The 22,948-nt window shown below is 36.3% G+C and overlaps 1 protein-coding gene and 1 long non-coding RNA gene across 4 annotated transcripts in view; one reads left to right on the top strand and one right to left on the bottom strand.

Moving 5' to 3' along the window:
* Positions 1 to 441, bottom strand: part of LOC136827182 (uncharacterized) — a 43,064-nt gene extending 42,623 nt beyond the window's left edge. For all 3 annotated transcript variants that reach the window (XM_067084954.1, XM_067084957.1, XM_067084962.1), the window contains exon 1: positions 248 to 441. In XM_067084954.1, coding sequence (XP_066941055.1) covers positions 248 to 301 — 54 coding nt within the window. In that variant the 5' untranslated portion in view covers positions 302 to 441. The remainder of the gene's footprint in view (positions 1 to 247) is intronic.
* A 476-nt stretch (positions 442 to 917) lies between these two features.
* LOC136828742 (uncharacterized) overlaps positions 918 to 22,948 on the top strand; it is a 48,956-nt gene continuing 26,925 nt past the window's right edge. Inside the window, exon 1 of the long non-coding RNA XR_010850206.1 lies at positions 918 to 1,116. This is a non-coding gene — a long non-coding RNA (uncharacterized lncRNA). The remainder of the gene's footprint in view (positions 1,117 to 22,948) is intronic.

The following is a 22,948-nucleotide window of genomic DNA, read 5'->3' as shown; positions in this document are numbered from 1 at the left end:
TGGTATGAAGCTACAAAAATAGCCAATAGCTTATGATTCATGCATTTGTTAACTGCAACATTTTTGATACATTAATTGGCTGCAAATAAATTTAATTCCTTGGTCTCTATGGCCTGTAAATATGGCCAGCTATCACAGATTATTACCACAACATGTCCAGGGTTAGCCAATGGCTACAGACTTCCCTTCAGCTGTAGCTTAGCATAACAATGCAATTAAATAAAACCTCAAACAAAAGTGAACTTACTGAAAATAAAGACGCAAGTAAAAGGTACCAATATCTGCTACGACCAATTCTCATCTTGAAATGAATACGTAAACACCAATAAAATTCAGCAGCAAGCTGGACTTTCTTCCCATTCGAACATTACACCACGAAATCTCCACAACTTAACCGGTTATCGGCGAAGTGACTCAAAAGGTTTATTCACACTGGAGTGAAACTCCGTCTCCGACTCGGAACTTCGTAATCTTGTTGGAACCTAAACGGATGTCAAGAGGGACAATCCAAATTATTATGCGGGCAGTAAAATGACACTGAAACTAACCATCTTCCCCTTAAAAATAATTTAGATTATTCTTCAGAATTTTTTATTTTTAAAAGTCCTTTGGGATGTTGAAAAAGGAAGAAATTTAACTGAATAGTGTGTGAGACAATACACCTTGGTGAGTTCCCAGTGAGTGATTTCTTCTTCATTTTTAATTAACTTGCAAGCTAATTCAATCTTGCATGTAATAGCCATAAGCATACTGAAAATAACACACGGGCTTTATATGTTGATTTTACATAACTGCTCCCATAAAGTATAGAAAATTTAAAGGTTTCAAGATGGGGTCTTTTAGAATGCTTCATTGTCCCGCGATAGTTCACAGCACGGCTGCGACATGCCAAGCCATAGACTCAGAAACATACAAGGTCCAACTGTAGTTTTTATTTTTTGGTTATTAGTGACTGTACGAATTGCACCCTTGTCTTCTAAATACTTCTCGTTCTCAATAATGGGAGAAGCCCTTGACTGTTCGTTGGCAGTCACTGGTTTTGAAAAAGGACAGTCGGACTCGTAGACAGGACTAATTGTGAAAGGAACTCGTTTCCATCACCAGTTACGGCAGTGGGTGAGTTCGTGAACGCCATGATTGAAATTCATTTTCAGAATTTTGAATAACTTATCATGCTTAGCGTGGTAATTTAATTATTAGATACACGGCCAACAGCATCTTCTTTTAAACTGTCAAGGTAATGAAATATATTTAGGATTAAATAACTGATACAATTTATTACTTAGTAGTCTACTGAATGCAAATGCATTCGACATAGGTTTGTTGCTGCCGGTTTATCCAGGTCCCGCACTACTTCCAAAGCGCTCGCAGGACCTCTATTATCTAATTAATAGTTTATTCATCAGATGTATTTGCTCACGTTGCATATTCCACATACAATGATATTGCATATCATCGATTAAATAAAAAAGAGTTTTAAGTTTCTTGTTGAAAGACTTCGAATCCTCAGTCTGCCTCAGCCGAAGAGGAAGCTTGTTATATAAGTTTAGGAGCTGCTTATTTAAAGGCTTTGGAGCCACAAACTGAGGGCAAACGCGGCAATACCAACCTGAAACTATGTAACGTCTCATTCCAGGTCGATTTATTGGTCGTATAATCTGTAAAATAGGTCCCCCAGCATTCGTGGAATCAAACGTCATATCTCTACTATCATAAATATGTTTTGCTTGTTATTTACCTATTTCTCCTACAATCACGTTCTTCGTTTAACGTTGTGTGCTTTGATACAGACAAACCTAGTACCATTTTTAATAACACATATATCATGAAATGAAAGAAGGAAAGTAATTCTCACCAATTGACCGTTTTGTCTTGTACGTAAATGATTTATAGAGAAAACTGCAGGCCGTGAACAACGAAGGCTCAATATTTGAGCCTTCAATCGTCAGTGTCAGTGAGATTATAATGACTGTATACCAGGGTGAACATTATCTGTGGTTGCATAAATGCATTCCTTCCAAAAACCAAGTGAACAAATTATTTGTCAAACAAGTTTAATATCGTTATATTTCTGTATGGTTAGGCCTATGAGCATTCGGGTTTAAATAGAGCATTCAGGTTAGACCCACAGAAACCACAGTCTGTCTCGAAACCGATGTAAGGAAGTCATGTATACTAGGCATTTAATCCAACCCCTATGAGAAGTAAGACTGATAACTTAGGATAAGGCCCAGGAAGCCTACTATAGGCCTATTCAGATTTCAGTATTTGTAAAACGGGTCTTCTCGAAGTTAGCTTACCCTACTGTTACAAACGGCCACATTTTGTAACATTTTGTAAATAATAAACCTATAAGGCTACCGAGTTGATAGGTACCTCCAAACTAAGGAAAATGACCACACTGGTAACCCAACTTACTTTGGGATTGTGAATTTTCCCAAGTGTAAATTGATAGTAAATTAGTTAATTTCACGTTAGTCATATTTGCCCTGCCAGTGTATGGAGGAGGCAGACTGGGGCGGTCTTGTTTCTGGAAACTTTATGGGTGCTGTAACATATGTTAGGCCTATTGATACATTTAAATGTCGTGTAGGACGAAAACGAACTAATCTGGTTCATGCCTCGGGGTTTGTTTATTCATACTCGGGGCATGAGGTGCTTTAAGAAAATTAGAGTACAAAATAATAATGAAATTGTCTTGCTATATCACTGGGATTCAGATTTGACAGCTTGAAATTTTGTGATGATATTGTGCATATGTTGTTGCTTTATGTAGTATTTGCTGTTTTGAGCAGTAAGACATCATCCTGCTGATTGTAATAGTGTGTGCGATATACAAATGACATTATTACCCTCAAAATAAAGTATATCACAGGAAAAAGTGATGAAATCACAAAAGGGGTACGTGGTTAAAGCCCAGCCAGAAGAGACAGATATGGAGGGCATGGGATACAAAGGAAGGGATAGGGCGTAGGACTATACCCCGCAACCTGATAAATTATGATGAAAGCGAAAAGTATAAATAGGAGTCTTGACTCGATCAGTATAGAAAGCGAGTGCCTTCATAATATGCACAGCGCTAACCCTACCTGAAGAGATAGACACTGGTAACTTCTTCAAGCAATACAATTTGAAGACAGCAAATGTCCACACAGAAGTGCGAGATCATATAAACGCAACGCCTCTTTGGGTAAAATTTTTGCTCTTTCTCTTATTTTTTTTCTTTTTTCTACTTTTCATCGAGAATAATACGGGCCAACTCCCAACTGTTGCTCTTGCTTCTGTGGAGACTAAGTTATATTCAACAAATACCTGTTCGGGTCAGTGTTGGAGAGTACTGTACTCAGGCGCTGTTGTGCATAGTCTTCTCATCATCAGTGGTGATTCGTCCAAACCGAAGCCTACTCAATATGTGTATTGTAATGGCACTCGCTTTCTTTACCGATTGAGAAAAGACTGCTACTTCTACTTTTTGCTTTCATCATAATTTACCAGGTTGCAGGTTAAGCCCTATGCCGTACCCCATCCTTTGTATCCCCTGACCTCTATATCTGTCTCCTGTGGCTAGGCTTTACTACCTCTTTTGTGATTTCATCACTTTTGTGATTTCAGTCAGTTTTTGCAGTGGCAATGCCCTAGATAAAATAAAAAAAATGTGGTAAAGGAATGAGGGTTATTTAGGTTTTAAGATATACAGTAGCTTTTTCTTAGACTTATGTGGCTTCTCCGTGATTATGGTCAGCTCAGCTCGTTTGCTGAATAATATATAATATTATATATATATATATATATATATATATATATATATATATATATATATATATATATATATATATATATATATATATATATATATATATATATATATATATATATATATATATATATAAAATAATACCTCGATCTTACAGGCTTCAGTTTTTGAATTCACAGACGTGAACTTTTCACTGGAACTTAACTAATTGGCATACACGATTTTTTTCACAGACTCGCAACATTTGCGAAATCCTCGAGAAATCCTACAGTAGTGTTCATGTTTCAGTTTTGAAGCAATTTATAAGTTTTCATGCTTTTATGTGTAAAATCGTTATGAAAAATTCTTATTTTTATTTTTGTACATAAATATGATGCAAAGGTAATTACAGTACATACAGTTAGTATACAGTACCACATACTCGTCATATCTTTTATTTTACCTCTTACTCATTATATCCTGCATGAATAGTTCATCAACATGATACTCACTTGCATTCACTTCCATGATCATGACAACAGGTAATTTAAATTCGGTCAAATAGCGCTCACACTTCAGTTCAGCATAACTCGCAACTCTTTCATTTGTGAAAACTCCTTTTCTCTTCAGCTCTCACCCATCGATACTCCTTTTCTCTTTCAAACTGTGCTGAGATTGTGTTACTTTTGCTGTTTCACTTATCGCTTGATTCATCTCTTTAATCCTAATATAATTCGTTGCAGTTATTCTCAAATACCTCTGAATCAACCGCTTCCAGTCTTCCATTTTGTGTACTAGCATTGACTACTCCATTTTTCGTTTTTCCAGTTACCCAGATGACCCCACTCTTTGTAACATTTACTATCGAATAGTTCTTCATTGGATGGGTGGGTAGAGGTTTCGGTTAGCACGCTGTTGGCCCAGCGTTCGACTCTCCGAGCGGCCAATGAAGAATTAGAGGAATTTATTTCTGGTGATAGAAATTCATTTCTCATCATAATGTGGTTCGGATTCCAATAAGCTAGGTCCACTGCTAGGTAACCAGTTGGTTCTTAGCCACGTAAATAAATCTAATCCTTCGGGCCCAGCCCTAGGAGAGCTGTTAACCAGCTCAGTGGTCTGGTTAAACTAAGATATACTTTTTGTCTTCCTTGCTTGCACACACTCTCCAACCCCTTTGCCAGTTTTGGTAGATTCTCACCACTATTATACATACTCGTACACTGCAAAGCATCAGATGCCAATTTCGCTTGCTCTAGACTAGCTTATTCATGTCTGAGACCTATATTTACAACAAACTAACCACTTTTCATTATTTAGTAACGGCAGCTTTGCTAAATATATGCCTTCTGCTTCATGCAGCCTTAACACTTCGCATTGCATCTCTGGTAATTATCATAAGCTTTTCATTGACGTGTATACCACATATAACTGTATCCCTTTAGTCTCAAATTTTGTGCACAGTTTATACATAAAGAGCTCTGGGTCACGCACTCTCTTCCTTGTCAAAAATCACGTTTTATTTTCTTCTGTCAGTTCTTTGCCATCATATTTCCTTCTCAATCGAAATTCAAGCAAATGACTTCAGAGACCTACTTGATAAGGTTAGACCCAATTCTTGAAATCGCCATCACCGTTTGTCTTTAAAGGATGGAACAGCTGTTCCTCTCACCCATACCCTTGGAACCCGTTCCTCATTCAGGCCCTAGAAGAGCTGTTAATCAGCTCAGTGGTCTGGTTAAACTAAGGTATACTTAACTTTTTCATTCAGGCTTACGCTCTTCCACCACCACCACCACCACCACCACCAGCTTATGGTGTCCTTCCATTCTACAAGCTGTTTATATTTATATCCTCGGCAGGCATGTCTGCATGTCTGCAAGCGTTGTCGAATTGGATTTTATTAATTTCACTCCCGTCATTTAGATCCATCTCTTTTAAATCTTTCACTTTAAATTTCTTTCCAAAAGTCATTCCAACGAAAGAGTGCCCTGTTTTCTCCTCAGAGTATCTTTCCAGTAGTATTTCTTATTAAATTTTTATTTTCTAATATATATATATATATATATACATATATATATATATATATATATATATATATATATAATGTACTGTATGTATGTATATGTATATGTACTGTATGTATAAAATGGATAATTTACTCCAGACTTTATCTGCAGAGTAAGAACATAAACCTCTTAGGAAATACAAAATAATTATATATATATGTATAATAAAACACACACATATATATACATACATATAAATTTTTGGTTAAATTTCGTATGAGGTTTTAGTTCTTAATTTGCGTAGAAAGTTTGAGGGTAAATTATTAAATTTTTTTCTTTTTTAAGTGTCGTCAAAACTCGAAGATGAACGTTTTAATGAAATTGAAGAGAGAGAGAGAGAGAGAGAGAAGAGAGAGAGAGAGAGAGAGAGAGAGAGAGAGAGATCTCAGTGGAATGATGCAAGTAGTGGCTGTTGCTGTTATTAGAGGAAGGTTTTATTAAACTCTCGAGTTAAGCCTTTTTCATCATGGTCAGACGATGACGGTGTAATGATGCTCCTGGCTGCCGGTTGATATTGATATTCCAGCTGGGGTTTAGTCTTCACCGCCTTCGTCTAGTGTCGTTGCTCATATCTTTCATATTTTTCTTCGGATTTTGTTTATGAATGACCTCAGTCATTTCAGAGATTGAGCCTGGAAATTTGAAACACAGGAGGGACGAACGTTTTTGAGTTCCATCTGTGTACGTAACAAATGACAAAATGTTAAAAATCTTTTCCGGCAAGAAAAAATAAAAATAAAATAAAAAACTAATGATTAGATTGGTATTAGATTTTTGTTCATATCTTCGCCTTGAGATCTAGAGCAACTGGCAAAGGAAAATGTCACGTCCAGTAGTTAAATTCTAATTGTACTTTAATGATGCTGATGTGAATGCCACTAGAGAAACATGAACCAGTAGTGAGGGAGGGTGTGCAGTTCAAGGGATAGTTGTGAGGCTGAGGTTGGACAATAGCAAGAAGCTGTTGAAAGCTGATGGAGATGAGCAGTACTGGTTAAACATCAGAACTCTGGTGGCCTATGGAAGCACTTTGTTTCACAGTACACAGTAAAGACCAGAACTCTGGTGGCACATATTACCTTGATTGTCAGGACAGGTTAAAGATCGGCATTCTGGTGGTCCATATCACCTCAATTGGCAGTACCGTACCGGTTAACAGTCTTACGTCACCATGATTTGCAGCACTGGTTAAAAATCAGAACTATGGTAGACTGTATCACCTTGATTTGCAGTACTGGTTAAAGATCAGAACTTTGGTGGCCTGTCGCAGCACCTAGATTGGCATTACAGGTTAAAGATCACAGTTTTGGTGGTATATATAACCTTGATTGGCAGTACTGGTTAAAGATCAGAACTCTGGTGGCTTACATCACCTTTATTGGCTGTGCAAGTTAAGAGATGAGAACTCTGGTGGCCTGTATCACCTTGTTTGTCGGTAACTAGTTAAAGATCAGACTTCTAATGGCCAATATTGCCTTGGATGGTGCAGTACTTTTTGACTTGAAGTTATTTTTGGGGGGATTATAGCAATTCTGGTTGAATTTTATGTTATTTTGTTGGGGTGGTAATTATTTATATTTTTAAATGACTCACTATAATGGATGGGGTAGGTGAGGATATACCCATAGTCCCTCTTCCCCCTTTTTTTTTTTTTTAATTATAGCTCACTTTCCTTGAATACACATCATCCTTGTAGGCCATTATCTGAAATATTATTGTCATAGTCCTTGTGTTATGTCAGGTGGCGGTGGTTCTATTTAGTTCTACTAGTTTTGGTAGTTTGGGGCTGTCTTTGTATATCCTCTATTTAATGGATTATACGAATCCAGATGTTTAATTTTGGCCTTTGTCTGACTGGGTTTTTAACCTAGATCTTGCCCTATTTTTATTTCTTTGGCATTATTTCAATCTCCCTCTTTTCATGCATAGTCTCCATTCGGTTGTCAATTGCAGCCCCAGTTGTTCGATGGAGTGATGCCCTTTTACTCTAGTGTATTTCTTGATTAGATGGTAATACCTCACACTTGTTTTGATGAACTTTGTCTGATTTTTCACGTGGTTAGTAAGCTTTTTTGAGGGATCACTGTTGCCTTTAGAGTACTCAGTCGTAATTTTTATTGTTATGAGAGTTCAGGTATCTGGCTGAAGTGAGGTAAATTTTTGAATTCTGTGATTAGTTATTAGTAATAATAGCCAGGTACTTTGAACACTGATATATATATATATATATATATATATATATATATATATATACATATATATATATATATATATATATATATATATATATATATACATATATATATATATATATATATATATATATATATATATATAATATGTGTGTGTGTGTGTGTGTGTTTGAAAAGTAAAAAACGTGTTATAATTCAGTTGACCTGGAAGAAGAACCTGATATGTTCAGAAGGTTTGAAAGATAAGTGAGAGAGGATTACCAATGGGTAGATTTCGATGTTAATTCATTGACAGTTCTTTGACCTCCCAACCCTTTTTGTATCCCCTGGGACTTATACTCACACACACACATATATATATATATATATATATATATATATATATATATATATATATATATATATATATATATATATATATATATATATATATCTTTAGTTGCTGTGATCATGTCCTGGTAATAAGACAGAAAGTATTTAGCATCTCGATCGTTTTACTTTTCCTTCGTGGCTGTAACTTTGTTCATACACACACACACACACACACACACACACACACACACACACACACACACACATATATATATACATATATATATATATATATATATACACACATATATATATATATATATATATATATATATGTGTGTGTGTGTAATGTGTGTGTGTGTCTCTCTTTATATAATATACAGTATATAAATCCTTCGATCGGTCACTGCAGCCACATGAAGGCTACAAAAAGAATGTGACAATGACCACCCGAATCCCATCTGGCGTGCCAGTGACAAACCAGAAATTCTTGGACTGTTTGCTTGCTAATTTTAGCTTCTTCCCTCTGCTCATGCAACGGTTATGAAGCGGAGTAAAAAAAAAAAATAAAGGAGTAATCAATGTGGCTTGGCAAGCTGTATGCCTATTGCAGACGTTGAGATAGTCAGAGGTCTTGATAACATTTTGCCTTTAAAAGGTCACGCTCCGTAGGCGGGGAAAGTGCCGTCAGTGCGCCTCGCGCGGTGCACTGTAGGCATTACTTAAGGTTCTTTGCAGGTCCCTCCGGCACCTAGCTGCAACCCCTTTTATTCCTTTTACTGTAACGCCATTCATATTCTCTTTCTCCCATCTTACATTCCACCCCCTTCTAATAATTGTTTCATCGTGCAACTGCGAGGGTTTCCTCCTGTTACACCTTACAGACCTCTTGCTCTCAATTTTCCTTTTCAGCGCTGAGTGACCTCATAGGTCGCAGCGCTTGGCCTTCGTTCTAAATTGTATATTCTATTTATCTATCTTCTATTAAAAAGTCACGAGAATGGTATCCCGAAAAGACAAGGCAGGAATGGGTGCCTCTTTCAGTTTGTTCCGTTGAAGCTGTACTCTCTGCGAATTTGTCATTTTGTCCCTAAGGGATAAATTATTTCTCGAGTGTCGCTTTGTGACGCTGCTAAATATTGCAGTTGGTTCAGCGTCTGCTTTTCCTGAGTCTGTTGGGAAAATGAGTTTGTATGGTTCGGCAGCTTTATGCCAGATTTGATAGGAAACTCATTAGCTGAAATCCTTGTAGCAGAATTCATTCTTATTAATACTGTTCTTGAAAACTGCCTTACCGTTAATGACCCTTGACTTGTGTATGGTAGAAACGATTAATTGTAGGAACATGAAATTATTTCCAGGTGATAGCCATTACAAAAGGAAAGTAATGTCGTTGAAGCTGGCTTTAATATATTCTTAATTTTAGCTGAAACCATTGTAATAGCTGATGTGTTTGCTAAAATTTCTTCGGTTTTGCTCTGTTACTAGAGGTTCCAAAAATGTTGCTCGCGTTATTGTTGGTTTATCTACAGTTCCTTATTTCGGTATCCTTGCAGATTTTTGTATTACTTATGTTTTACTGATTATTTCACCTTTCATAAAATTCACCCCCGAAGCAAACAGTGAACGAACCTGACGGTTGTTGCATACATAATTGAATATGCAAGTGGTGATTGTCCATAAACTGTATGTTTCATGAAATGCCTGAGGTCTTGATAATATTCCAGGTTTAATTAGGCGACTTTTCCTCTGCGTTGTGTGGGGATAGGCCAACACATTTTCTGAGTAGTGGCCCTTCAAGTAGACTGGTTTGTTTGTGTAGGCTGGTTAAGCTGGCCTGTAAGACGCTAAAGGGGCTATGAGACCTGATTTAGACCCCTGGACTCGAGCTAGCCAAACGACATTAAGTTTAGTTGGTCTAGATCAGCGGTTCTTATTAACCTGGGGTGCTGGGACCCGGGGTGCGAAGCCGGTTCCTGATGGGTGCGGGGATGCCTATGAGTAATTAAAACAAAATATATTATGTATACGGATGTTATTTTTTTGCAAAAAAAAAAAATTAGATTAACTAAAATTAAATAAAGTAAATCGTTAATAATAATAATAATAATAATAATAATAATAATAATAATAATAATAATTGTGTATTATTGTGTATTATTGTGTGTGTATTATTATTATTATTATTATTATTATTAATATTGTAAGGTTTGTGAATAAAGATTAAAAAGATGTGGTTTTGTTGTTAATACACATCATACCAACTTTGTATTTTAGTTTTTTAAATTTTTTTGATTGCAGCAATTCAGGGAGTGCGATAGCTGACTGGTGATTTGAAAGGGGTGCATACATTAAAAAAGGTTAAGAACCACTTGTCTAGATTATGTTGACCTCATGCCAACAAGGGCTCTTGAACATTGGCAATCCGTAAGTTACGGTAAAGGGAATACGAGGCCTGGTGTGGACCTCTTAACCCGTGTCTCAACCGAGACTAAGGTTGACCCGCACGAGTGCAACCCAAAGTGTGGAATATAATGAAAATAAGTGGTCTGGTGTGGACCCAAGGGCTCTACGAACCAGCCGAGGAAATAGTACCGTGTTAAAGAGAGACAGACTCTGTCAACTGATGTAACTTAAATTTGATATACAAATGAAAGTTGATTTAAAGTGAATACATGATGGCATATCTGATAAATCTTTAACAGAATTTAAAACTAGATATAAAAAGTATTTTATTGTCAGAGAATGGTGATAAATAATGAATGTGGAAGACCGGATGTGCTGGTAGCAGACGTAGGAGAGAAGAATTTTCTAGTGCATTAAAAAGTTACCAGTGCTAGATTTAGTCTAATCATGCATGATACCTTAAGGATGATACAATGACGCTAGAGCACTTTGGAATAATAGGAGTTTCACTTGTGTAGAAACAGAAGTTTCACTTGTGTAGAAACAGGAGTTTCACTTGTGTAGAAACACACTTACACCTTGTCAGTAGCTCTGTGCATGTATGAATGCTCGCCCGTACAGCTGGAGACATCATAATCCATTTAGTTCTCTTCGTTACAGGACGCGTTTTTGTTGGCACCGTTCCCATGGTTACCCGTTATTACCGGGATCTGATGTTAATGACTATTAATAATTGGTAATTTGCCCTTGACATACGTCATCCGGGCCTTCATATAGCGCTAAATGAGGTGGAATGTCACATGCGACGGAACAACAAACGTAAGTAAATAGGGGGACAGGAAGAGAATCTCGTTTGAATGGTTTTATCCCAGAGGGGCGAGATTATCTTCCTCCCCTTATTAATTATATGATGGTAGACGTTTTGACGGAGTACTAATCACTTGGGTCTATTAATTAATCCCCCTTCTTATTCCTTGTCTCTTTGTCTTTCCACCCCAGATGCGACTTTATCGTATGTTTCCGAGAGAGGGAGTTGGGGGTGGAACTTGTTTAGAAGAATTCATTTTAAACTTTGGTCAATTAGGCCCAATTTTAGACCTAACTCGTTCCATACAGATATACACTTTCATTTATGCTTACCCATAATGTACACAGAAATAGAAGAACTGGCAAAATGAATCCACAAGAGTGAGTCACGGATGAAGCTGTTGTGATTGTATGAACGTCCTCCAAGATTGATTTGAATTTGCTTGAAGTACGTATTTGCAAACAGTCACGATATATATAAGATATTTATTATGTTTGGTAATTAAGTTTTTCTTTTATTTCTTATTGCGGTACATAAATTGGCACTTAAACATAATAGCAGGATCACTGTATAAAGTACTTGTAAGTAGCAATTGCTCAAATTTTATCTCTCGCCATCTCTGGGTTTAAGTTTTTACTATCAATCGTTTGTCTTTAAGGCAGATGATGATGACTACTTTTGAGGATTTCCAATCTTTCCTCTATTTCTTTAACTGTTTTTAGTGCATCTGTAACCCTGTATTATAGTATAAATGCACACACACATATAGACGTGTGTGTTTGTATGTAGTACGTGGATTGTATGTAAGTGGTTAGGACGATTGCCTTACCAGCGACAAGTGCTAGGTTCGATTCCCGACCGAGACAAAGCAGGATTTAGGTGCATTTTGTCCAAATCGACAGTGCGTCTTGGCCATGTATTCTCTAGACTTTGATTACGACTATGGTGGGGTGCAACCATGGTGATTTAAGGTACGGAGGGGGTGGGGTTTAGAAGTTTCATCCCAAAAGTCTTCCTAAGAACCGGAAGGTTACCACCTGAAGCCTCCACCTCTTGGGAAAAAAGGGCACATATATATTTATTTCATTGCTAAAACTTATATACTTATATATATATATATATATATATATATATATATATATATGTATATGTATATATATATATTTATTTATTAATTGCATTGCAAAAAGTACTTTTCAACGTATTTAGATTTTAGTGTACAAGGTTTTTCTTGGATTGATTTCCAATCTGAGGAAAGAAGTAAGCTTTCTTTGGGTGTCGAAATAGTGTCCCCACTGATTGGTGATTTCTAGTGTCAGTATGGGAAGTGATGAACTTGAAGGTGTTAGAAATGAGTGGCTGCAAAATTGTGAAGAAGAAAACGGGGTCTACAGAAGATGTAAGAGTGGGTTCACTGATGTAACAGAAAGGAGACTGCATCAGTATAGTAATATTCCACACGGTGATGGACAGGGATAGAGCTCAATTAACCGAGGTAAAGTAAAAGGGAATTATATTACAGAAATCTAAAAAGAAAAGATTTCAATAGAGGGATACAAGCAATTGAATTAACTTCATTCAATCTATCTCGGAGAAGTTTGAAGTCACCCTAACATCCGGGACGGTGAAAGGGGGAGAGCAGTCGAAGTGGATGTATAAAGAGATCTATGAAACATGAGCCTCACGCTGCGCCCTTGAATATCTACCTTTATTTAAAAAGATGATCGTTTTTAAGTACAGGTTTGCTTCTTTTGAGGGAGAGGGGGGGGCGGTTATAAATTGTTGCCTAGATCTGCCCGAAGGTTTTTAGAGAAATGATTAGTCTAATTTTTTCACGTTTTCATTTTTATATAAATTGTTTCTCACTAGTGTTATAGTATATATGTTATATATATATATATATATATATATATATATATATATATATATATATATATATATATATATATATATATATATATAGGCTATACACATATACAAGTATATATATATGTGTGTGCCTTCTATAATTGGACATACATCACTCCTGTATATATATATTTATGTACCTCAGGGACAGAGGTACTTAGGTTCCAACTTCTTTTGTGACTTGTGTGGATCAATTGGTACTGCCCTGGCCTTTCATGTTTGAGAGACCGGGGTTCGATCCCGATGTGAGCCAGAAAGTTTATATACATATATATATAGATGTATGAGTGTATATATAAATATATCAATATCAATACATCAATATATATACTCATATATATATATATATATAAATATATATATATATACATATATATATACATATATATATACACACACAAACACAAACACAAACACACATCCAAATGATTTAAAGTCAGTATAAAAGGACAAAAATTTTTGCTGTTAGTAGTGCAGTGAAAATTAAGTTTTTGTTCTAAAGCCTAAGATGACATCAACCTTATTCTTTTCCTTCAGGGCAAGGTACTTTGTTTAGGCCTACCCGTTGAGCGTGATGTAGGCCTTTCACCTCTTAGTCTCGGATACCTGTCACATTTGATATTAATCAGTCCCGCAGGTACTCTACGATAGACTGAGAAGAGTGTATAGAATGTCCCAATGCTTATTAAGTATTCACATTGTGCTTGTTTTTGTTTTAATGTTTGACTGATTGTTTTTGTAGACATTGTGTATTAATCTCTATTGAATATCAATTCTGTCTGATTGAATTTCTAAACGTGTTGTTAGAGCTATCAGTTAAGGATGGAAGTAGTAGCGTTTAGTAATCACTGATGCGTAGTTGTCGTGTCTTTTATTTTATTTCTAAGCTTTTCCTCATAAGCAGTCCCATGATTATGAATTTGCAACGCTGCTCTATTCTTGGGGACAATTTGAAATTTTGCCAACAGAGTATTCAAAAACATATTTAGAAATAGCTGTAAGAGATCGGCTTTCGAGGTAATATTTTTCTTCATCGTGTAAAAGAATAGCTACTGAAGTGTTCAGTTCCTCGATTCCTCAGGGGCTCTAACTGCTCTGAGCTATTTATTTTCGTCTTTTTATTCTGGCTAGACCTGGATCCAGATAGAATAGAATCCTCCTGTTAAAACTTTCAAGGGGCTAGCTGTCCTTCCTTGGTAAACCGCAAAGGTTTTTGGGAGCTGCTTAGTTAGGAGGCCACAGAGCCTCAGTGTTGGAAGAGAGGGGGGGCCACTTGGATTCAGGGAGTAGAGGGCTGCCTCCTTGGGTTTGTTGTCGGTCCCCTATAATCAAGTTCAACAAAGTTTGATGACGTGACTGCTGATCACGGAGATACCCGCTATCTCGAGACGTTGACCTAAATGATGCAGAATAGGGGGTTGCACCACACATACAGGCGCATGCGCGCATGGAAGAGAGAGAGAGATCGAAAACCTATTTAGTTTTGTTTAGCTTTCGTAAAATAGATATATTGTAAGTAATTTACAAATTTTACCAAACTGACGTTTGTTGAGGACTTGTGACACACACACACACACACATCCACACACGAAGAATGGTCGGAAACTTGATTAATTTAGGATCAGTGTTGACCGAGCAATATACGTGATTTCCAGGCGTTGACCAAAGTAATATTGATTGAGGGCTTGTAATGCAAAAAACGCAACCACAAGCGCGCGCGCGCACGCACACACACACACACACACACACACACACACACACACAGGCATATTAAAAGTGATGATTAATTTGGGATCAGTGGGAAGAGTTGATCCCCCTGCCACAGGTCTGTTCATGACTTGAGGGAGGTAGTCTCAAACTTTATGGGACGAAGATGAGGAGTCGAGAAGAAAGTTATGGAGTGATGAGAGAGTGGATGGTGGGTTCTCTCTCTCTCTCTCTCTCTCTCTCTCTCTCTCTCTCTCTCTCTCTCTCTCTTCTCTATGTTGGTTGCAACTGGAAATAACCTTAGTGCATAGAAGGAAGAGGAATGATTGATTGCTCAATCTCATCCCTAGTCATTCCCCACAGTAAATGTTAAGTAGGAAAAATAGTATTTTCTGAACATTTTCTAAATCTTTTGCGTTTTTTTTTTACCTCGTTTTAGCTTACTATGCTTTTCTGATATACCCCACGAATCAGCCCTGGAACTTTGGCAGTCTTTTGAACGTCTCCTGCTGAAAGACAACTCTTACGGATAATTTATCCACAGTTCAGGAAGGAATGATACCAGTATGGAAGATGAGAGAGAGTTGCACAGAGGGTACTTCTGTAGTAGTACCGTCTTTTAGTAGTATTGTCTTTAACGCTGTTGTTGTCCAGACATTGCCAAGTTGTTTTCGTATACAGTATCAAGATGTGTCTTGTAGGCATGAATTATCTTCATTGTCCATCGTTTTCCTTTTATTATTTGATAGCACACTGAGGAGGCGGTGTTATATTTTGTAGTCAGCTGTAGTGGTTTAGGTCGGTGTGTACACGACAGCGTGTAGTCTGATACTAAGATGTGGGCCCTTGTTATGAAATTTTGATAACCTCTAAAAGAAAACTATTGTGCCGGCTTTGTCTGTCCGTCCACACTTTATTCTGTCTGCACTTTTTCTCTCCGCCCTCAGATCTTAAAAACTACTGAGGCTAGAGGCCTGCAAATTTGTATGTTGATCACTCACCCTCATCAAACATACCAAATTACAGCCCTCTAGCCTCAACAGTTTTGATATTAAGGTTAAAGTTAGCCATAATCGTGCTTCTGGCAACGATCTACGATAGGCCACCACCAAGCCGTGATCTGATTTGAATGCTATGTCACTATAAAACAAATGACGAAACCAAACTGATGTCATCCCGATGATTAGTACAAGAATAATTTTGATGAGATTTCCTAAATTGGGACTTAACCTAGCCAATAAATTCAGTACCGTATTATGACTTAAATATTTAGCTATCAAGACTACTGGTTTAAAGATTATCTCTGCTCGCCTTGTATTGCTGTGTTCAAAATTATCGTACCTCCCCTTGCACTGCTCTTCCTTAATTAAATCCATAGGGAGAAACGCGGATCTTGCCCCCTTTTACACGTGTATGTCGTTTTTTGTGTGGGCTTCTTGGTGTTATCGACAACTTACTCATCTAACAGAAAATGGGTTTGAACCGAGGCCAAGGACAGAGCAAATTGGCCACATTCTGTTAAGAGCTCAGTGTATTTAGTAGACTAAGCACTCTGTATCTGGTCTTGAGTCCACCGTAGCTAGTCACATCATGTGATGTAGAAAGGTATGGGTTTAGCATGTTCTTACCAAAATGGAAACGTAGTCAGAGGGAAAATACCTTCTGAAACCACCCCTTTTTGAAAGGGATGAAAAGGTTCATATGTTTTTATAAATAGATATGCGCAAACACTCGTATATGTATATATATGCATATACACACATGTGCCGTCTCGATGTTTTTGGGAACATTCCAACTCGCTACTAATAACCCAAGAAGACATGAGAGTTGAGGAAAGTGACAGTTTGAATGCCTGGCGGTCATGCATTTGTGGGCGCTGGTTGGTCAATATGGTTGTCATTCCGTTTTCTCACCTTAAAGAGGAATACGCACGTTAGGCAAGCACGTATATAAATATATATATATATACATATATGTATATATATATCTATATATATATTAATATTAATAACAGGACCTGTTTAAACTGGATGGGGTCTAGAGGAGACTGATAGGACTTATTGGTCTAGAAGCTGACTTTTCCTGAATAACTATCTCGGCTAGATACCATCCAGTTTAAACGAGATTCTTATATTAATTGTATTAATACACTGAACAATTGTGTAAGTGATAGAGTTCATATATATATATATATATATATATATATATATATATATGTATATACATACACATTTACGCATAAAGGCGGCCTTTTTTGAATAGGTACACGTTTCATTAATTCACATTTACTGTATGTCAGTAATTTTATTTCTGTATTTATGTTCGTACATTTATATTTTAGTTTTTTCGTCTGAATCTTCATCTTTATAAAAACTGTATATGCTAGACAACTTATCTATGCCGAGGTTTATCTATTTTCCTAAGGAATTCTTGTTCTCCGCAAGCTTGCTCAACAGGAGGACATTTTTTCTTTGCTCCACATGAATGAATGTTCATGGTAACTAACAATGATGTATTAATAAAAATAATAACACGTACACGTATAGAATGTGTCCACACGTTGCGCAAACAGGATGTGAAGTGCCTGCGTGCTTTGCGTGGGAATGAGGAAGGCAGAGAGATCAGAAAAATTCAAATTTTGACTGACCTGCCATTCAGTGTCGTCTGTAACGTACACTTATAGATGCTCTGTGCGTCAGCCATTTTTAGAACCCCCTCCCCTTTCACGTGGATATTGTTAAGTATCAGTCTTTCTTGTACTTATTCTCAAAACCTTGTTAGAAGCATAAACTCTGGCTTGTCACACAAACTCTCAGATTCCTTATCATCACATTAGTTTTTCCAGCGTCTTGCTATCACCAGTCAACTCAGTGGTGCACAAACCGTTCGTCCGTAGAACCACATTCGGTTAGTCAAGATGGACAGATAGGTAGAGGTAATTCCAGTAGATGTTTTGTGATGTTTTCCCATAATAAAAATTAAATTCTTTTCATTCTCAAAAATTTTTACTGTTGAGCTGAAAAGCTTTTGCAGAAATTGAACGTTGTGTGATGCATTGCTGTCACAGGAAGCCGCTTCATGCCTGGTAATTATGCGACCGCTTCATAAATGGTTTTTGTGTGTATGGCGTAAGCAAGACAGGTTGGACCTCGAAACAAGTATATTAACCATAAGGCAAAATTACCGTAAGACAAATATAGCTGATAAGATTGCAGGGAGAGAGGAGCGAAAATTACAGTAACACACCGGATTCATATTCTCCTTTTATTTGGTAGAAAAGCACAGTTAATACTTGCCCATAGTTGTCGTGAAAGGGTTAGTGGGACATTTTGCTCTGTCTGTCTCTCATATATATATATATATATATATATATATATATATATATATATATATATATATATATATATATATATTATACTCTACTCTAATGTATGTACATGTATATATATATATATGTATATGTATGTATGTATTATATATGTATACAGTATACATAAATATCTGAAACATGGCATCAGAAACTAACGGTGGAAGTTCAGTACCAGGTTCGTTCACGTTCATTCACGCATTGCGATCATGTAATAACTTTGTACGCGAGACAATTCTAGGTCCTAGTTTTGAAGCAGAAATCTGAAGTTTGCAAGAATCTGTTATTTTCACAAAAATGTTTATTTGAAATCACGACCCATCCTTGGGGTAACATGTCAAGATCGTGTTATGTGCTGGTTACTTTAGAATTAACACGGGAATTAATTAGTTGTTTACACGTTAGAATTCTAGTAATCCAAACTTTGTGACAGAACCGTAAGATTAAAAAATCAGAGATTTAAAAAATACAAAAGTTTAAAACTTGAACCTTCTTGTAAATCATCCAAGATCATAGTAAGTGGAAATTACGTTTGAGTAAACGTGGAATAGTAGGCACTGAACTTTCTACCCTATGGCTCGGTGATATTTGCTTATATATATTTGAAAGTTTTATCTGTGATTTATATTTGTCATGAAGCTACAAATGTCGTTTTTAATATCCAATTCACGCTACTTCAGGAATATCCCCGATGAAATTATCATTGAAGAATTTATTAGTGATAAATGGATCAGTACCTCTCTTGATGGCTCAATTGGTAGACCGTCGACTGGAGTCGTTGGAGAGGAAACTGTGTCGGGGATCGAGACAGCGTCCACCAAAATCCTTTTTGTCACATATAAATTCCCTTCATTCATCAATATTCCAAATAATAATTAGTGGACTTTGTTTGATTATAATTTCATGATTATGAATTTCTTTGCTATATATATATATATATATATATATATATATATATATATATATATATATATATAATATATATATATTATGTTATATTATATTTATATTTATATTTATATTTATATTTATATTTATATATATGATGTTTGTATAAATTTTATGTAAAGTATGGTTCTTTGTTTCAATTCGTCGTAGTTGCTGAGAGATATTCAGCGGAGAACCTGTAGATGAGCTCTCTCTCTCTCTCTCTCTCTCTCTCTCTCTCTCTCTCTCTCTCTCTCTCTCTCTCTCTCTTTTGTGGCGTATGTCGCGCAGGTGAAAAAAGAAAGCACCAGTCCAAAATGAAATTTCACGAAATGATCCTCGACCATTTATTGTATATGGGTAACACATTTATTGCATCAGTTTTATACGCTACGGCTTGATTAAATTTATACAAGAGATTATATTGGATTTTATCAACTAGGGTATGCAAAGGGGTTTCAAAGATTGAGAAATAACGCGAACGAAGGATAAAGGGATGAGAAAATGAATGCCAAAGGGGAGGAAAAAAGAAAGAGAGATAGAGAGAGAGAGAGAGAAGAAGAGCTCTGGGTTTGAAGTGTTATGTAGTTATATCCAGACGTTTCAAACATTATTACAGCTTTTGCTTGCTCAGATATCTTTTGTTGATTGCGTTCCCCGTAAGTATACATGTCAAGCATGTCCATAGGTATATTTTCGTTATCAGTATGCTGGAAAATATAGCGTATACTGATTAGGGAAGTGATCTGGCTGGTAGTCGTGAGATAGGTCGAGTATAAGTGCTCTACCATCTTCTCATAAATTGTAAATCTCTTTTTAAAAAAAATATATTGTGTTTCTTTTTGGTTTTAGGGGTGACTTCTAAAAGTTACTGATGAACTAATTCATTATGTTATATTTTTCTGAGGCGTGGATTCATTACAAAAATTTGATTTATACCAGCACTGTCTTGGAGCTCGAAAAGACCATTTTGAAATACTTGCTCAAATTTTGGAGGTGATGGTTATCAACGATGTTTTTTTTTTACAAAGTTGTTAAGCATATAAATGATCGCTTAATATATATGAAAAACACACACACTTTCATTTTCAAATTTGTTTGTATTTGTCCTGTATAGCGTACGTCAGTTATGCTTAAATCTATCCATTCATTCCGCTTGTCACGGGAATTGACACTCCATATTTCCTACTTAGCCTCCTAGCCATTCAGATATTATTATTATTATTATTATTATTATTATTATTATTATTATTATTATTATTATTATTATTATTATTATTATTGTTGTCTCAATAGGGTTTAATTTTGGAAATGTGGAACATTTCCTCCAAAAATTGCTTTATATGTTTTCAGATGATAATATAATGTTATTCTCTCATTTCATATCTATCTGCAATTTAAGTTTGTCAGATTTACTTCTTGACATTTAGATGTTTTTGTTGTATTGCAACAGATACTCTCCTGAACATTCTCTGAGCTTTGCTGTTAAAATTGGTTATATATTAGCTTCTGTTTTTCTAAAGCTGAAACAGTAATTCTTCTGTTCAACAATATTTTTGTCGTCATCATTATAAATCAACATCTTACCAGCGTAGAAACAGTATCAGTGCACCTCATGCAGTTTTCTGCAAACGTGGGTTCTTTTACGCGTCCTTCGGCCCTTAACTGTAACCCCTTTCATTTCCTTTTACTGTGCCACCATTCATAATATCTTTCTTTTATCTTCCTTTCCACCCTCTCCTAACAATTTGTTTGTATTGCAACTTTTGAGTTTACACTCCTGTTACACCTTTCAAACCTACCTACTCTCCAAATTTCCCTTTGGGTAACAGTGATGCCATGAGTCTGTTTCTTGGCCTTTGGCCTAAATCCTATATTCAAATTCCATTCCATTCCGCATCTCTTTTGGTGAGCGTTTTGTACAGGTGCCGTTTTGAAACGTGTCTTAATTTAAGAGACACTCTCTTCTTCGCGTGCACCAAGTGTAGGAAAGGAGACCCCAGTCTGGGCTGTCTGCGCCAAGGTCTGTAGACCTTGGTCTGTGCACTGTCACTTCCTTCCTTCTTTCACCCAGCTTTTGCATTTTATAACTGGATTTGCTTTCCCCGGTCCCCTTAACCTTTTAGCTTCCAAAAGGATTCACTGTTGTCTCCTGGGCCAGACCTCACGCTTTTACTGTTATCTGCCTCTCCCTCTCTCATTCGTTTTTTTTTCTTCCCCGTAAGGCGGTCGGGGTGATGGAGCCGAGTCTTCGTTTCTCTGCCGCTCTGTGCATTCTGTGAGTCCGGTTGTAGCTCTTTGGTCTAGCCAGTAACTTGTGTGATAATGGTTAGCTATCAGTGATATTCAGCTCACAGTTTTCACTGAATGTGATTTTGGGTGCGTAATAATATGGTCCAGGTTTTAGACTTTTTGGGAAAATCTGTCGTGTAAACAGTTAATTGATTTAAGTAATTTTTTTATAGTAATTAGCACGTAACACGATCTTGAAATATTACCCCAAGGATGGTCGTTGGTGTCAGATATATATTTGTGAAATTAATCGATCTTTGTAAATGTCTAGTGTTATATCACATATCAGTGATACTCAGCAATTTTGGATGATTTGTAAGGTGATCGAGTTTATAGTTATTTTGGAAGAAGGTTCGTTAGTAAATCAGTATTTTAAACAGCAATATTATCCGTTTCGCATGAGGAGAAGTATTTTGGGATTGTAATTATATTTTGAGCCTAGCATGCATGTGACATAATACTAAATGATTATGAGATGGACTTGCTTAGAAAATAAGTTATGATTTTGTTACAAAGAGTCGTATATAGGGAAGAATATAGGCAAAAAGATTGCGGTTAGAAGATCCTTTAGATGAAATTGAGTGGAATAGTATTCAAGAATTAGAAGTGAAAAAAAAAGTTGAGAATCAGTTTCTTGTTTATTTGCGAGGAACTTGCACACTGTGTTTTTCATTTGTTTCCGAATGATGAGATATTAAAGGTTGAGTCTTTAATAGAATCAGCCCACTAAGGGTTCAGTCGTTTGGTAGTGGGTTTCAGAGAAATTCTTACTTAACAGGATCTCAGAGATTGGTGATCGTTTTTGACTTGTAGACTGTAATACGCAGATTCTACTGATCACATTCAAGAAAAATATCCAGATCTTACATATTTCAACATAAAAAATAAAAAAAGATTTACCTTTTTGTTGCCATCTTGAGGATCGATTAATTTCGGCTGGGATAATTGTGTCCGAATTTTGAAGATTTATGTTTTTATAAACTTGAATAAACGCTTATGCTGCTTGACAGTGCAGTGGATTAGAACTGAACTCGGTCAGGTAAAGAGTGTAGAGTTGAATTTCACTCGGAATGGAGAAATTTTGGATTTCAAGGCGTTTGGTTGGAGCTTACCCAGTGATACTATATGAGGATATAGAGAAGTTATGAAATAATTGTTTTTACAATACACGATCAAGTAAAATTCACGGAGTTTGTAAAATATATGCTCAATACTTTTTTTTTTTTT

Source organism: Macrobrachium rosenbergii, chromosome 3 (assembly GCF_040412425.1).
Source record: "Macrobrachium rosenbergii isolate ZJJX-2024 chromosome 3, ASM4041242v1, whole genome shotgun sequence".
Classification (NCBI taxonomy): domain Eukaryota; kingdom Metazoa; phylum Arthropoda; class Malacostraca; order Decapoda; family Palaemonidae; genus Macrobrachium; species Macrobrachium rosenbergii.
Note: the sequence above shows the minus strand (reverse complement) of the source record. Positions and strands in the feature narration are given on the sequence as shown.